Raw genomic sequence first — 18,726 nt, forward strand, 5'->3', positions numbered from 1 at the left:
TGTTATAATGGTCGACTAATTTAAATTCAAATTATCAGGGTTGGTGAGAAAGTCACAACAGAATATTGATGGAAGATCCTCTGATGGTAGACTCAGATTTTGGTGAACCATTGGTAGATGATTTTGGTGAACCAAAATCACAAACTTTGGCAATTTCGTTGCATCAAAGAGCAAAAAATTAAAGTAGATCTATCTTCTGGAAAAAAAAAAATATTGTAGCCGGATGAAGTGCAGATGGCGCCGTTTAATAAAATGATTCAGTCACCAAAAACAAAGGTATAGGTTGGATCGAGTGGGAAAAACAAAGTTCATCACGAGAATGGGTTGACGATACAACTGCCTTGAGACTAAACAAATATATCTGGGGTTTGATTAAAGGAATAGGGAAGGGATGGCAAAAAAAAAAAAGGTAATAAGAAAACCGTAAGATTGTCTCCTCTGTATGCTAAGGGCCTACTACTAGGTTCTATATGAACGGAAGAAAATAGAAAAAGATATATGACTAGAGAAACAGATTAAAAATGAACAATATTATTAGAGATGAATAAAAATTCAATTTGATTTTAATTTAAAATTTTAATTTGATTATTTTGAAATAAATCAAATTTTCAAAATAAAAAATAATCAATTCAATTCAATTTTAATTTTAAAATTTTTTATAATATTAAATAAATTAAAATAAAAAATAATTAATTTTTTAATAAAATTTTAATCAATTTGATTTAAATTTCTTATTTAAAAATTTAAAAATTTTAATTATTTCAATTAATTTAATTTTTATTAAAAATTAATATAACTCCTGCATAACAATTAGCAGATGGGGAATACTTTCCACATAAATCACGAGCACTTATTAGAGAAAAATGATACTTCACTAATGCAACACAACAACTTAAACCTAACACACTCATTTAGTGTCAAACCTTAGTCCTGAAATGCGAATACATGATAATAGAAAAAGCTCAAATAAGTTTAGTAGCTGGTATGGCTTTAACATCTTCAGATCCTGCATTGCAAAAAAAAAAAATGCTGCATTGTTTTTTTTTAAAAAAAAGAATTGCACTTTTCATAATAACAAGATTAAGCAAACAGCGCAATAATCAAACACAACTGATATCACCTCTTCAAATCAGCCCCTGGCGCTGCAGATCAGTGTATGTCTTCTTGTTATAGATGTTACCCTCTCTGTCTTCGTACTCTTCTTCAAGGTCTGGCCTCCATTTGTTGACTCCTTGACGTTCTTGAATTTTCTCCCAAAGCTCTTTTGCCTCCTGTTAAGGCATATGGTGAAATTCAATCGTATGATTTTTACCATACTGAATGGTGGATAACATTCAAGAACAACGACCATGTCGAGGTGAGATATTTTTTTACCATACTGAATGGTAGGTAACTTGCTTACGATTGCATTGATGTCATAAATTATAAAATTTCTAGAAGAGTTAATTTGAAAAAAAAAAGAAAAATTGCTAGAATGAAAGTAGTCTTTTAGAGGAACGTGTGAACAATTTATGCCTATCAGGCTACAAAGATTGTAATAATACAATTAGACCAGCCATATTGTCTCAGAGTGCTGACTTTCATGTATGCAGTTCTACACAAATAAAATAAACTTAAATTATTATGAATACTGCTATTTTTCTATGAATTTATGAGGTGTAAATTCAAATTTATGCTAATGTCGTATTTGCTAGTGCCTTTACAGGACTTTGGAATTTGTGGAGCCATATACTAAACTGAATTCAAAAGCATAACTATGAAATAAATGTCCGTATTGATGCATTGTTGCAAAAATTTTTGTCAAAAACAGAAGGAAATGTGAACTCACCTGGATGGACGTGATCTCATTGAAGTTTTTAGTGTTAGGAATGTTAAGACAGCGCATGCCATGCTGGTGACGCCACTCCTTAAAATGGCGCTCAAATGCCCTTCGTCCCCAGTAACTTTGGTTCCCACATATCTCACATTTGAATTCCTACAGCAAAGGAACAAAATGGTCCCTCATGTTTAATTAGCAACTCTGAACTATTTGCATTATACAACATTTAAAATCCTAGAGAAAATTCAGTCAAGCTATGTTAGATAAACAATAGTTCATGCGCAAGCTATGTAGAGAAAGCAATTAGTATGAAAATCCTTGAGACAAAAAATAACACAATGAGAGGAAACAAAAGCACTAAACGGATTGTACTCATGAGCTATGAAATTATTGCCTATTTCTTTCATTGGCACAAACAGGAAAAGCCATGAAATTATTGAGTATTAATATGGGAGATTAAAGAAGAGCAAAAGCTTATGTACAATAAAATGATGCCATTAATTTGATAGCATGTACATTTGGACGAATGGTTACGCATGAACCATGTATTGACAAGGTGAAATTATGAAATATATTACAATAGCTTTACAATCACATATGGCTGAAAGGTTTGCTTACATTGGACCACATAAAAGAATAACATGGTGAATTAAAGGAATCAGATAAGTCTACAGAAAGAGTATAAAATTTGCATGCTGCATGAACATAGGGAGGACTGGTGTAAGCATACCTGTCCAAGTCCATGAAGCTTGTAAAGCCAGTAAGGAATAGGCTTCCCATCCCAGCCCATTGGCAATTTTAGAGGATTGTAGATTTGCTGCTCCTCATCATCACTTTCAGTGTCAGCTTGTATCACCTCCTGATTGAAGAAACAAAAACGTGATTTAAGCTTGAAAAAAAAAGGCAATGAAGAAACAGAAGCAAATTAAAAGATGGAAGAAGATATCATTCTATTAACAAAATCTATTTGATACATGAAACAAAATTCTGGAAAGAGGATTGGAGAAACCCATGAGTAAACAAGTACTTAAAGGTTTTAACCGTAGAATTAATTGCCTGCATTTGCTAGCTATGCATCCTTAACCATTACTCACACAGATTCCTTTGTGGCTACATATTCATCTGGAGGCTGACCCAGTGCTTATGAAGTTGGATTCTATGCCGCAGCAAAACTAATATAGATCTAATTAAAGATTGTAATAGATCAGATAGTATATATGTGGGTCACATATACCTAATGCTTCTATATTCAATTAGCACACAGAACCAAACTGATTAACTAGACCTACACAAAGAGTTTGTGAAGAAAAAATAGTTTACATGCAACCCGGCATAAAATATAAATAATCAACAGACTAATGTTCCATTTGTTTCAAGAAAATACTACTTTCCAAGGGTTGCTTTGTTCCAGTCTTTATAGGTACGAAGTCTAACTATTTAGTTAGTGGTATCTTATCTATTATTCAACAAGTTGATATGGAAGATGATTGGGTAGTTAAAAATAAGAGGAGCTTTTAACTACATGGAGTGTAATTATATTTACCCTAAAAATTAAATGCATAAAAATTGTGTTTTTTTACATTTATTTATATAATAGATTTTACATTTAATGTATTGCACTTAATATTTAATCTTAATTTAGTTATTTTACATCGTCGATTATTTTTATTTTTACATAGCATTTTAGCTCATTGGCTGTAATGTTTAACACAGATTAAAGTTCCACAAGTTATATATTTTTATTATTGTTTAATCTAATTATTTTACTTTTATTTTTCATACCTTTTGTAATATAAAAGCATTCTTGTAAGAACTATATTATGTTATATTTATTTGTACTGTTACTAAATATAAAATAATTGTTTTATTTAAATTTTTTTCTAAATGACTGCTTGATTTCATGACAGACATTGATCAAATTGGTTTAATTTAGTTGAATAGAAATCAAATATTTAATTTAAAAAATATCGATGTATAATGCTTGGCTAGGGAAAAAAGCTTCCTCTTTTCAAATGAGAAGCAAGATTCTCCAAACCTAGATTACCCTGACTTGAAAATAGTTCATTAAATTAAGTACTGATTTAAGATATTAATAACTATGTAAATCACATTTTGTTGAATATAAATAACATAAACTAACTTTTTAACATGAGGCACATATGCAATCCTATTAGCACCTCATGTGCTACATAATAGCCACACTACCTGCATGTACTTTAAAAAAAAATTACAGCAATAATATAACAATGTTACCAAAAAAACTTGGCATCGAGATTCAAGAAAATAAAATTGCACAACCATATTGCATGCAGCTTGCAGTGTTCTACAAACAACAGCTAATTAGCATCTGTGTAGGCTATTCAAACAACAATATGACAAATTTCTCTCTAACATACAAAAAGAGAACCAAGATGGGTCACAATTATTTCAGTTATGATTAGGATATTTGGTCCACTAAACCTTGATACACCTCAAGTGCACAAAATAGTCAATCAGAATAAATACACAGAATCTACTTCTTGTTTACTTGGAAAGAATTAGGATGAAATAATAACTTTTTATCGGTAATATTTCCTTTCCTCTCATTTCTCTGCAAGCAAACAGAAATCACTGGCTTCTTTTTAAGTCAAAAAGCATGCCTAACCTGAAGGTCTAACATTGGATAAGTGGAATATTGCTAAAGCCGAATATTGCTAAAGCAAAGACAATTATGAATGTTTTTTTTAAACAGCTAGCAACTATTACATTAAATTCTTCAGAAAACTACAATAGTACAAACTAACCTCCACCTGAAAACCCCTTCATCATCACCTTAGCCACAGCAAGAACCTAAATAATCCTAATTCTAAATAGATGTTGCCATTTAGCTAGAGACCAAGCCCTTAACTCCTTAATATCCCCTACCAAGTCCACTTTAAGATCACAGCCCCCACCATCTCTAGCTTAGTCACAGCATGAGTTTCTTCTTACTTCTAACCATATCACAACATTTAGCTATGCACCCAGCTCCAACCTCCTTAATATCCTCAACCATGTAAGAGGCTTGCCAAGGAGATAAGTTTCTACCATTTAAACAGGCAATTATACATTTTACTGAAAAGAACATAAACTGCAAAGTCTACATGTGTATTGCATGATCAAAATACATTTCATCAGCAACTATCAACAAAGTACAACAGCTATTATCTATAAGTTACAATCCTAGAGTTCACCAATGAATGGAAGATTACCTCTTCACGTTCTGCTTCCATTTCCTCATATGTTAAAGCTTGCTTCTTTTCAATATTTTCTTTTGTTTGATCAATAACCTGCCAATAAAAATGGGACCATTTGTTATTACAAGAAATGAGAGAGTAAGAAGCACAGTGTACTTCTGGTTTTAAGTGGTAGTGCGCATGCAAATTACACATTCTGCACTTGTCTACTTGAGGGGAAGGAAGCCAACATAGAAGGGAAAGGAAGGGGAAAACGATCAATTCCCTTGTTCATTAAGCCTCCTTTCCCCACTCTTAGTTCAAAGTGGACAGAAGGGAGAAAGATGAAAAAGTCTAAAAGAAACTAGTTTAACCAGCATGTCTTGGGAATGACAATGAAAAGGGTAACTTTGTCATTTTCTTTGTTTCTCTTACATTCCTCTCTTTGCAAATATACAATTCGAAGGAAATTCCTGCTCTCACTGACTTCCCCTCCTCTTTTCACCACTACTGTACCTTTCTTTCTTCCTGTTCCTACACTCAAGTAAATACATCCTCGATTTTAATGATAGCTTAATCTACAGAATTCATAGTATACTTTCATAATACATAACCTGCAATTTCCACTTCAATAATATGTCCATCATATGATATGAAATCACGGAAAGCCAAAGTTCACAGTGTTCAGAATTAAACTGAACATTATCAAGACTACTTTCTCATGAAAGAATTTAGATGTGTGTACGAAATGATTGAATGACCATATCAAGCAAACTATCAAGAATAACAAACAAATGCTGATAGAATGAATTTAAAAAGAACAGTCATAGACTAACCTCTGTTAGAAGGTCACATAAATGATGCAACTTTGCCTCCATCAAAGCAATTTCTTTCTTAGAACTAATCTGATCAGTGGCAACATTTTTCTCTGAGTTACGTGAGTTTTTTGCAAAATGCTTCTTATCAAGTTGCTCTAGAGGAGTGTCCTACAAAGGAACCAAGATGCTCAAGTTACCCATAAGCAAACAAACACAACCATGCTTAAATTTCCAGATCAAATTAAATTAAATCAAAGAAATCTGTGCATGATCTTTAGAAGACAAAAAATTCTAGGAAAACTAAATTGTTAGTGAACAAAGATAACTATGAAATGTGATGACGAGGTTATAGGACTAAAGCATGGTTCAAAATTGATAACAATCTGAGCAAACTGGCAAAATAACACTATAGCAAGTGGTGTACCACGTCATGCCACTTGGTATGAGGAAGATTAGTGGTACCAGTTCCTTAAGATAGACCAATCTCAGTGATTGTTGATTGTCTATATTTCAAAATACAGTTTAGGAAATTTGGAAACATTCTCAAGGACTTGAAATTATCTTGTCAGGATGGATGTATTATTGAAACTTCACAATATTCTTTGTTCACAAAAATGAACCTGCAAGCTGTAACAAAGTTAAGTGAGTGCCGGTGTAAGCATATTCTTTGTTCACGACGTGAAACTGACATGTGTAGATAAATTTAGGGAAGCTATATGAATGTCAGAATATTCCATTAAGTCAAGTTCTCACAATTGAGATTGTACCTAATAATAGCGTTGAAACTTACGATCAAGATGTATAAGATACCATCTCGATTAAAATCCTATTCAGGAAAAAAAATGCCAAGGCCAATTTGGGATGCAGGATCATAAGATCTTAAAATCCAGGGAAGCAATTGTGATCACTGTGTAAGGGGAAGAAAATCAAGATCAACCCTGAATATTCATCTTATCACTGGTTGTAAAACAAGAAATCCCATGCAAAAAGATTCACCAGATGAAACATCGTTCGTCTATCTAGGAACACAGTGAATTTTACTTTTAGCAATCATGAAAATTAATGGTCAATACTTAGCGTGCAAAAATAAGTACACAATAAAGAATTTTATCAAGACAAGCTATAAAATTTTGGCAAAATAACTTGCTTTGATCCTTGTGAAGCAAGGATGAAATCCAGTTATAGACACACACACACACACACACACACACACACACACACACACAAGACGTTACTACTAACCTTTGTAAGAAACAATCTCTCTGCACGCTGTTTAAGTGTACCCCCAGTTTTCAAGCCAAGAGTCGCCAAGGCCTAAAGTGTTGAGTCATTACTCAGTATAAGGAAAATAATCATAAGCATAAAAAAAATCACTGAAAAGAAAGACCAATCGGTTAGAGCACAGAAATTTTGCATGATAATTATTCTATATCATTGCATTTTAAAGAAGCATTCAAAAAGTTTACCAACTATGTCCACAAACTTTAGTCTGAATTACCTAGCAGGTAGTACCTAAAACTAGCTAGCAAATGGATATTCTATGAACCTTAGACTTAGCCTTTCTGTAAGCACAGCCAGAGAGAACATAAGTGGTCAATATTAAGCCCCGAGAGTATCAAGCAATAAGCACAGCCAGAGAGAGAACATTCATGGTCAGTAATAAGCCTCAAAAAATTAACAGTAAGCACATCCAGAGAGCATTAGTCGTTCTTCCCTTTGGAAGCAATGCTGCAATTTGGAGGGAAAAGGCATTCATTTAAATTTTAACAGTTTATTATAGTTTCCAATATTCACCTCAAACTATGTCATAATCGAAGTTTGATTTCCTTTGAAGTACCAATCATGCAAGGTTGTACTGTTAGTGATGGTGCCTTAGTCTTAGGAGCAATCAGATTGTATAGACACTTCATTATATATTGTAATTGCATTGTTTAAAAAATTGGTTATCTTAAGTAATTGGATAATTAAAATAAAATCCCAGAGAACAACTTGTCGCATGTGACTCGCTGTTTCATCCAAGGTAGGTGTGCCTGTCTAAGTGATCCTTCGATTTGAGAATGCCACATTCATTTTATTTCATTTGGAGATCAACATACTTTAATACTATATGATGGTTCCTTAAAAGACATGCATGTACATTTGTAATTGGATATATAACTAAGATCATGAAGGTGAATGCATCATCAACAAATGACTTGTAAATCCTGGAAGGAGAGTATATAACTTTCATTGGTAAATTACTCAAATAATCTATGCACAGTGATAGTTGACTGATAAAAAGTTGTCAATTCAATTTCTATCAAGTTGATCATTAGGAAATCCGTAAAAGTAGTATAAGTTGAAATTTTCATTTTTTATGGCTGCATATCATATTTCAGTGTGTTTTGCAAGAACCATACCACGTTGCATCCCTTTTCTGCAGTTCCAAGAATATTTCTGTACTGAGATTTATGCTTTCAAAGTGTTTATTCTGCCTTTTAAACACATTAATTAAGCAAAGTTTATTCATTTTTTTTTCTGCAACTGGCTTACTGTCAACCTGTCACGGGAAGTTTGTAGATCGAAGTCTTGTTTGGAAGTTTTGGTGTGTGTCCTGATATATGGGTTAGAGCGATAGATTAATAGATCCTACCTGACTGAAAAGTGAACTGACTTAAAAAATTGAGTTTTTCCAAGAAAATATGTTGCTTATGTCCACCCTCACCTCCACTAATTCTTCTTCCACATTGCAACATAAATCTAATCAGCGTCTCTTCTATGTCCAGTATTCCTTTTGACGTTCTTTGTAACATGCAGTTGCATTTAAGCTGATTAGAATTTATGGTAAATAGCTCATCATGTTCATTTCTCATCATTGATAATTTCTCTTAGTTGTGTGGGTATTGAATCCTATATATTTAGTGAGAAGAAATGTTGATTAATTTTTATTCTATTGTTATCAGTGACTTACAATTGAAACATGACAATAGGAATTATGTTTCTTTTTTATTCTAAAATATATAACTCTTGTCAATTGAAGAACTTGCATTCGATTATACAATTTATGTGAATTATAGGTCTAATTCTAGTGCTAGAGCTTTTGTATAGTTCAATTTCGTGGAAGAAAATCAAAAGAGCACCCTTTTATCCATATCATCAAAAGGGTACCCATCTTTCAAAATTTATCAAAACAACGCCCCACCCTATAATTTTCTGCCCCAAATAGCTTGTGTGCTCCATGATGGAGCTGCTTTAACCAAAACTGCACCATTTTGGAGCTACAGCTCAACCTTGGATCTGCTTTGGTCAAAGTAGCTCCAAGGTGATGGTTAGGTTGCCGGTTCATATTCTTGCAGTTAGACCGGCTGAGAACAAAGTGGTATTTTAGGCAGAAAATTATAAGTGAGATGATGTTTTAATATTTTTATTTTTTTTCAAAGTGAAGCACTCTTTTGATGATAATGATAATAAGGAGTGCACTTTTGATTTTCTATGAAATGTGCAGTATGGTATAACAAATCTAAAATCCCCAAATACAAAAATTTGCGATCCTTAAAACCTGAACCAAGCTAAGAAAGTTTAGTTCAGTTTTTTTTTCTAGTTATGAATCTGTAAATGGGGATGTTTTAATAACTTGAATCAAACCAAGCATTGAACTTTTCTAAAAAAACGTACCAACCCAACCCAAGCCCACCCCTATTCCTAATGCGAACTATTATATCCTACTTTTTCAATAAATGTTCATTACAGAAACTTTTAAAGCGTCAATCCCAGTTTCAAAACAATCTTGTTATTGGGATTTTTTTTTTTTTTTGTAAAATACAACATGAAATAAGCTACCAGGCCAAGAAAGGTCCAAATTTATACAGCCTTTTCATTTATTCCAAAAATTAGTAAGAAATCAGTATCACACAACAAGCAGAGCAGGTCAAAAATAGCAGAGCCTGATCATTGACAACATCAGCAGATGATGTAAGACTATAAGTTTGATTGAAATAAACTATGTCAGTGTTCACCAGGATAAAACTGAAAAACATAGGACCATCCAGGATAATGAATTGTATAGACTGCCAGCATAGAGAAACAGTAAAGGGCAAAGAACTAACCTCTTTTAATTTTTCAGGTCCGACCTCCATAAGTTCTTCAAGTGTACTGTAATACTCAAGATCAAGCTCATCGCTTTGTGATGGAAGAGGATCTCTGTCTAAACCTTTGTTTTCCCATCCCAAAATGTTCCCATCAGCCCATTGTTGTTCAAACTCAACTTCAAGCTGCTACGAAAAAAATAAACTTCTTGTTATGCTATATTGATCGATTTAAATTGTGATGAAACAAGATTCTCATCCAGACAAGTTAATAACAATCCCCTAGACACAGCCAACATGTTCGCATAGTACTCATAAAAATGTAGTAAAAAGACCATCTATTTATATTACTCTATAGATTTGGAATAGCTTCCACTAAGCAAATGTGGGCAACTCAGCTTCAACAAGTGATTAAAAAATTGTCAATTTCTACCAGATTAAAGGTTCACAGCATAATATAAATTTAAATTGAGGAAAACATCAAAAGAAATAAAGAAAAATATGGAAAAGCAAGAAAACATATTTACAAACAAACGTTAACCGATTTATTTTATCATATTTTTTATGAATCCTAGATATCATTAATTCAATTTTTTAGGATTATAAATGCAATTTCATTAAAGAAGGAAAGCATGAAAATGAGATCATGTTCATATTTTGATTAATTGAGAAAAGACTAGAAGTAGGGGGAAACAACAAATATTTAAAAAATATGAAAACGTGTGAATAAACTAGATAGTTTTTATCAAAACTGTAAAGATTGCTTGATCTCATTGATTTGATTTTAACATTGGTTATCAACTACAATTGAAAAATGTAAATGAGACCTTTTTGTGCATGTTATATCCAAAATACTATTGTCTAGGTTAGGTAATCATCACATTGCCCCTAATTAGTCATAGTCAATTTACATAAATAGTTTATTATACTATTTACTGCACTTAAAATATATCTTCGAATATTCTTTACTTTTTCCCTTTTAGGAATCAAATTGCTACTATCGAACCTTTTTTACCTTTTCAAAAAAATTTCTTCAGTACACGTTTATAAAGTTTTCAGGATTTACATAGGAATATACGATCATACACCATCAAATGGTGGTATAAACGTTGCTAATACTTGAAGGTCACTACTAGCTAGATTTATGATCATTATTCAGCAATTTCAGTAGAATTATAGTGTTCTTTCTCTGCTTTAACAAGAGATTGAGATTGTCCTTTCTCTCATACAAGGACAGGCATGCATGATGGCCATGTATTTAATGAACTTATATCAGTCAAACCACAAATTGATGGGCAACTCAAATAAAATTAAACAAGGCAGTGCCAAGATCAATACAATTGCTTTCCAACTAAGATCAATTAGTAAATTTACAATGAAATTAGAGATACTTTGTTAAGATGAGGGACAATGAAAATAAGACCTTTCACATTATAATCAAATGCAAGATTAGAAGATAATAATTTTTTTTCTAAAATAATCAAATTCTTAAATTATATTCTCTCAAGTCCCATTAGATTAAAGAATTGACCCACTAATTTTTTAGGCTCAACCATCACATTAATTTGTTAGACTGAACCACTTGTCAAAATCCTTAAGCCTGACTTAATGTGTCAGTTTTTCAACTACACAAGCCGTGTTATCGAAAAGGGATTCCTATGTGATGGTTGAGCCACCATTGGACATCACGTGTAGTCGACTTAAGAATATTATGGGCCATGAATTGGACTTTAGACCTTAACAAATATTGTCACAAGTTTAACATCCTACTTTAGTCCAGCAAGGTGGTTTGTGGCATATAAAAAAGGATACACTTAGACAGTAAGCTATTATTATCTTTGATGTTAAGAAATTTAGGTCAATAGTTGTGTCTAACAAGTCAATGGATCAATCTCTCATCCAAGAGGACATTAGTATTGCTAACTAATGTTTTCATAGAATAAAATACAGTCGATGTATATCAAAGTTATTAACTTAAAGAATTCATTAGCAGAAAAAAATCAGCAACTTTACCTTCTCAAATAACCTATCAAGATCTTGTAGTGGCTGTGTACGTTCCATGAATGATACAAGATACTGCAAAACATGCTCCAAATATTCCTTATATTGTCTGTCAAAATTAACAAAAAGTAAACTCAGAGCAGTTCAAGTCTATTTTTAATACATATTATGGCATAGCATCGCTACTAAAGAAAAATAAAAAAAAATCTTAAAAAGTACTGAAGAAATTAACAAAGCTAGAGAGAACTATATGACAATTAAAAGAAAAGCAAAAGAAAGAACCTCTCGAACATCCTTTTCCACAGAAAATGGGTGAAAATAAATCATAAATGAAACAAAAACTACTTAATTGTGATGGCTATGATGCATTGGCATTTGCAATAATACAAATAAGAGATGCCAAAATATAACGTCAGGGTTTACCTACTCAACTTCAGATGGCATGGAATGCTTTGAGTTCGAGAAAATGAATCCAAGAAAGTCAAGTACTCTGTAGAAGAATCCCCGAACTTTGAATTGATATACTCATTGTATAACTCATGCATATCAAGGTATCGGCCAAAAGCTTCCTGTGAAAACAACCAAAAATACATAAATAGAAAATTATGTTGTAGTGCCAAAAAACACAATAGCGAGTTGAGATCTTGGAAGGTACTCTCAGAAATAAACACATAAACATAATATACTCTGAAAAATATTAAGTGCATAGTTCATTTTTATTTAGCCCACCATAACACCATGACAAGATAAGCTTTGCCCAATTATCAAAATTGCAGCACAGTCTATATCAGAAAGGCATCACGAAGATGTATAAACACCTAAAGCTTACCCTGCGTGCCAGCATGATCCTGCATGCACAATGACAAAATCCTGCAGAAATTAAAATACAAAAATCACAAAGGCATCTATCCCATTCCTCATCGTGATTGGAAGAAACAAAAGAATTATTATTCACAAGATTCCACACCACAGTGAACAAACATCAAGAAAAGAAAATATTCATTTTTCCATGACTATGTCATCTCCACTGCACTCATATATTTTCCATTTGCCACTCATATCACTGGGCTTCATTAGAACATCATATCTGTTTGTTGGAATATAATGTTTTCAGTTTCTTGAGTTACTGAGTTTATTTAACTCATCAAAACTCATCCTTGATAACTAGATCAACTGAATTACCATAAGAAAAGTACAACTCAAACTCAAAAGCTAGTTTGGCAAAATTATTGTCAGAGCTTGAGTTAACCAACAATACTTCCATATGTTAATATATATAATTCTTGCACCAAACCAATTGAACTGTTTGGATTTCACTAAACTGGATTCCTTCACCCATCAATGATCAAATATTGAAGACACTGGCATAACCAATATGGAAGAATACGATCAAAACCCAAAGAAAAATAAGCAAGTTTGCAGGAAAGTAACTAGATAGTCTAGATCATGAAGCAGGAATCCTGTGTTTTGTGGGATAAATTTCATGTTGGTGTCACGCTTTGAATCTCAATCTTTGAAATTGATTTCATGTGAGAAATGGAATCAAGCATCCATCCAAGGAAAAAAACAAGCACAAAATTATGACAGAACCTATGATACCTCGCCACTAAATTCAATATGTGGTTCTTCCTTTAGAAGCTCTTCGTATTCTTCAGTTGTATCAACCACACGAGCTGATGGATGTCTCCTATGGTAGTCACGGATCTGCACAAGGTAAAGCTCAGAGTAATGCAAAATTTTAATAAAATTACGAAATCAAGCTTCCTAAACATCAACATAAAGTATTGTGTAGACTTCCGTAAATCACACATTGAATATCGGAAGGAGAATTATGCACCAAACCATGTAAAATCTGCCAAATCCGAAGCAGAAGCAAATGCCCACCACATAAAAGGTAGTATATTTTTTTCAATATCTAGAGCTTGAACGAACACCCACCTCTTTAAGCCTATCATAAAACGCACCAAAGAGCGTAATCGAGCCAGTTGCAGTCTGCCCACCAAGCGCCGCAATCTCATCTTTCCTCGCACTGTCTTTGTCCTCGTATATATCAATCTTGCAGAGAGCAGAAGAAAAATCAACGTAAATAAATAGCACATCAGACGCTTAAGCCAGACAACAAGATAATGTGACGGTGTTACAAAATAGAAGGGCCCGAGAACACGGCATTACAAGCTTATCTGTGGTGTTGGTGATGAGGTCGATCATGTGGCGGACGCGGTGGCTCTGGAAGAGACGGTCTCGGTTGCTGTCGGGCTCGCGCTGGAGCTCTCGCACGATGAGTCGCTCCAGGCGCTCGACGTCCTCATGGGCAGAGCGCGTCACCTCAAGGAGCGTCGAAGACATGGCGGTCTTGTCGCTTGCCGGAGAGATGAAGAGAGGAGAACGTCGTCGCCAGAGGAGAGGTTAGGGTTTTTGTTTCGGCCGAGTCTGCGCAAGCAGTCCTTTTGCTGCGGAAAAATTTGCCCATAGGCAAGTTTTATTTTATTTTTTTAAATAAGAACTTACATTTTTTGTTTAAAAGTTATCTAAAAATTTATATTTTTTTTCGATTGATAGTTATTTAGAATATTTGAATTTTATCCTATTTTTTAACATGTATAAAATAAACATATAATTTTTAAAAATATTCTTGTCCATTTTAAAAAATTTATGACTTAATTGGCATCACTCAAAGAGCTTAAGCTGATTCATTTTGAAATAGAACTAGTTACCATCATCGAAACATCAAGAAAAAATAATTAAAAAATTCCTTAGTATTTCTTCCCTAAAGAAAATAGCCAAAAAAGATATTATAGCAAAGAATAAGAAAAGAAAACGATGTTGATGTGAGTAAACTTCAGTTAACAATTACGAGAACATTATGTTTTACACGACCTAATCAGAGCATGCTAATTAATCTTATTACACAACCAATTAGATTTTCTTATGGCGACCAAAACAATAGAAAATTACCCAGTATGGATTGAGCCTAACCGATCACAGAATGTCTGCAAAATAAACATGAGGTTAAAATAAAACAGTTTTTGAACGATACATTCGACAGTGCCTCTGGAAATGATTTATTAAACCAAGTTCCCAAGCTTGAATTGGTTACTCAAACAAGATGGCAAAAAGACATTGCATTGAGATGCTGACCCCTCGACTTGCAGCAGCAAAATTTTGTGAACCTGGAAACTTAATACTTAATTTTCCTGTGCGAACTTGATACCCTTTTCGATTGAGGCTTTTAGTTCAGGCTTAAGATTTTCCAAGCCCTCTTTCTCGTAATCAGACAGAGAGCCAAGTCCAAGAACTTCCTCAATTCCATTCTTCCCCAGCTTCACCTGATGAGACACAATGCAGAAATAGCATGCAGGTACGCAGTTAGTAAGCAGGGATTTGAAGTTATATTATACCTGTAATCAGCAAGCCAAAAAGAATGCAACTGACCTTGGATGCAAAAAATGGCAGCTCGGTGACACTTGATTGCACAAATGAACACTCAACGATGCCAGGAGCTCCATTAAGACCCTTCAAGCACGCATCTGCAAAAATGGCTCCTGCATATCTGCATCATACTATCAGTTAACTTCAATGGATAGATTTATTCTTTCTCAGCATCTACACTACATAGAAATCACCAAATTTCAAAATGAAAAGGCAAAATTCACCAAAATTCCAAATTGAAAAAGCAAAAATCACAAAATTCCAAAATGAAAAGGCAAATATAACCATTTAAGGTGTAAGCAACAGCAAACCAAGATGGAATACTGAGAATAGGAGAACAGGTAGGTGTTCAAGGTTGCATATGGTATTAAACCAAAGCCATGCTGTCCAACTAGTTCAGGTCACAAAACTAATTTGGTGTGAATTTTAGAACCAAAGCAATTCAGTCAAACCATGACAACATCGTGGTACAGTTTAGGTTCAAAGTAATTCATATGTGAAACTCAAAACTGTTCAAAGTAATTCATATAAGAAATTCAAAATTGTGCCATGTCAGGTTAGCTCTGGGGAAATATTACATCACTGCTTGACATCCAGGGCAAGTATATAAATTTCAATACAAATGATTGCACTGGGTTGGATTTCGGTACTAAAATGTATTTACAAGTCAGAAAGAAAAAAAAATCATATCCCAGATGAGCCCAACTAAAACCAAAACATCAAACTGTTAGTCCCAAAATTGCCCATATCTTTGGCTAGGGTGAGGTTTAGGGTCGATTTGTTAAACGCCTCTAGCCCAACAGGTCATTATGAATGTAAAACCTGGCTTGAGTTTTAAAAACAAGAAACAGGAATAACATGATAAGAGATAAAATGATTGGAATCAAAACTATATAAAACAGCACATTATCTTACTGAATTTTTATTGACCTAACCAAATATCATCATTCCTCCATCTGATTTGAACACCACACATTCATGTGTTAAAGTTAGGCATGTGAAATTTGTTTACTTAAGAAACTTAAAATGTAGTAGAAATTGGTACCTATGGATGCTTTGCTTTGACCTTCAACCCACGTAAATGAGAAAACTAGCCCAATAACTTATTATGCCCAACTACTAGCTCGAAATGTTTAAACACAAGTTAACAATAGTTCCTCTTGTAAACTTATAAACCCTTTTATAAGCCCAAACTAAGGTGTTACAATAAAAGTTTATATGCATTCGTATGTTTAATCAGACAAAGCAGGTAGGATTTGAGAGATCTAGGCAGAATGTGAGAAACAACACCATGGTTCTAAGGAGAATATCACCTTATTTCAATGTTATCTCGTGTTATATAAAGGATAAACAGTATGCCTTTAATTTGAAGAGGTTTGATTAACTAAATTAATAGAAAGGAAAAACTACTTTAGTAAGATATAGCTTTTTGTCTGTTTCAATAGAAAAAGAGGAACATGGATCCGAAAGAGAAATGAAGAGCTCTTAAAGGCACCAGACACCAATTTGTCAACACAACATTGAAAAGTTAAGGACAATACTAGGAAATAACAATTTCGAAGATAAACATGGATCAATATATTCAAAACAATGAAAGAGAGCTGAATCACCATATAATAGAATAAGATGTGTAACTTACGCCATTGACAAAGTTGCAGAGCCTTTTCCAGCTTTTGCCTCCACAACCTCCGTCCCACCATCCTGGGTCCTTTTGGTAAGAGCCTTGATATCCTCGTGAGACAAATCATTACTAACAGGAGTTGCCTGTCGAAAAAAAATATTTAACCTATCAAAGATTAATCATAGCACAGAAACAACATTATTACATCAAACCCACAGCAATCACCTGAGAGAACAGAGGCAAGATTGTTATGCCAGCATGCCCACCGACAACAGGAACATTAACATCTGTATAAACGACCGCATCGTTTAACTCGGATGATTTGCTCACCTAATCATGAAAATATCAGATTCAACAAGAAGAAGGCATTACCAGCCACCGGAACCTTAGCTTTCCCAGCATAGAAGGTTTTAGCCCTGACTACATCAAGAGTGGTAACGCCGAACAGTTTTTTCTCATCATATGTTCCTGCCTTCTTGAACACCTCAGACGCAATAGGTACAGTTGAATTCACTGGGTTGCTTATCATATTAACAACAGCCTGATTAAAAGAAACAAAAATTAATTCTCTTTATATATCATAATTCCTCAAACGCTTAGAAGGAACGAACATAAAGAGGAACTGCAACAATTTGTTGGTCGAGAGAAAAAACACTTACGTTAGGACAGTACTTCGCGATGGCAGTGCAAAGAGACTTGACGATGCCAGCGTTGATTTTGAAGAGATCATCGCGAGTCATGCCGGGTTTCCGCGGCACACCAGCGGGGATGATCACGACATCGGAACCCTCAAGGGCCTTGCCAATCTGCTCCTCGCCCACATAGCCCGCCACCTGGAGATCCATCAAATGGCAGACCAAAAACCCTAGATCCGATCAAAATCCCCTCAAGGATCGGAAAAAAAAAAAAAAGCGGAGAGAAACAAGGAGGAAGATCTCCAAACCTGGGCGCGAGTGTTGATGTGGCTGACATCAGCGGCAACGCCCGGGGTGCCAGCGATATCGTAGAGGGCGAGGCTGGAGACGAGGGGGTTGAGCTTCATGAGGAGGGCGAGGGGCTGGCCGATACCACCAGCAGCTCCGAGGATCACGACCTTGCGCTCCGGGGCGGCGTCGGAGGAGAAGAGGCGGCGGCCGGAGGAGGCTCCGCCACGTCTGAGCGCCAACTCGACAGATCTAGCCAGGAAGCTCCTCATCGTCTCCGATGTAGTAAAAGAGCGATTACTGAAGAGATAGAGAGTTCGGCGTCTAAATAGGGAGATAGGTAAGGCGAGAAATCGAGAAGAAGGATCACGTGCGATCCGCCTGCCACTGTTTTCGTTCTGGACTATTTAACGACGGAAGAAGGAAATAAATAAATAAAGTTTTTATTGCCAAAATTGATATTGTTTTACATAATTTAGGGAAAATTTTAATTCTAAAACAGATACAATTTATTTTAATACGAAAATTAGAGAATATTCCAAACTCCATCTCCCTTTTAGTTTCATCTTCTCTGATAGACAGAGGATGGAAGTTGATAAGAAAATGAATGGCCCTGGAATGCCAAGAACAGTTGTAAAGTGGACACTCGAAGGGAAAGCAGAATTCTGATGTACAAATGGAGCACAATTGTACAGCTTTTATTTAAAGGCTGCAATGATACAACACGCAACTACTGAACACGATTTCAATATCAAAAGGGTGAAAGCAACTACACGGTTTCAGTAATCAGCAAACCCATGTTGCTATGAATTCATTACCATAAAAGATATAGCACACCCCTGGATCATCGACAGCTT

At 34.4% G+C, this 18,726-nt stretch overlaps 2 protein-coding genes across 2 annotated transcripts; both read right to left on the minus strand.

Moving 5' to 3' along the window:
• Window positions 1–836: 836 nt before the first annotated feature.
• LOC141826711 (splicing factor SF3a60 homolog) lies at window positions 837–14,315 on the minus strand. Its single transcript, XM_074713993.1, has 13 exons — window positions 14,069–14,315; window positions 13,835–13,951; window positions 13,496–13,600; window positions 12,320–12,465; window positions 11,909–12,005; window positions 9,917–10,081; window positions 7,074–7,145; window positions 5,850–5,999; window positions 5,050–5,127; window positions 2,550–2,678; window positions 1,829–1,975; window positions 1,121–1,271; window positions 837–1,006 (listed from the first exon to the last, which is right to left on the minus strand). Exons 1-12 carry the CDS (start codon window positions 14,240–14,242, stop codon window positions 1,125–1,127), a joined length of 1,527 nt encoding a protein of 508 aa, XP_074570094.1. The 5' UTR covers window positions 14,243–14,315; the 3' UTR covers window positions 837–1,006; window positions 1,121–1,124.
• A 570-nt stretch (window positions 14,316–14,885) lies between these two features.
• Window positions 14,886–18,145, minus strand: LOC141826823 (malate dehydrogenase, mitochondrial-like). The gene is made up of 7 exons (XM_074714125.1): window positions 17,890–18,145; window positions 17,606–17,779; window positions 17,319–17,487; window positions 17,172–17,233; window positions 16,965–17,089; window positions 15,329–15,446; window positions 14,886–15,222 (listed from the first exon to the last, which is right to left on the minus strand). The coding sequence occupies exons 1-7, from the start codon at window positions 18,139–18,141 to the stop codon at window positions 15,082–15,084; spliced, it is 1,041 nt and encodes a 346-aa protein (XP_074570226.1). The 5' UTR covers window positions 18,142–18,145; the 3' UTR covers window positions 14,886–15,081.
• Window positions 18,146–18,726: the final 581 nt, after the last annotated feature.

The sequence above is a fragment of the Curcuma longa genome, chromosome 4 (assembly GCF_044706935.1).
Source record: "Curcuma longa cultivar G26 ecotype Majalengka, Jawa Barat chromosome 4, ITB_CL_G26_1.1, whole genome shotgun sequence".
NCBI classification, from domain to species: domain Eukaryota; kingdom Viridiplantae; phylum Streptophyta; class Magnoliopsida; order Zingiberales; family Zingiberaceae; genus Curcuma; species Curcuma longa.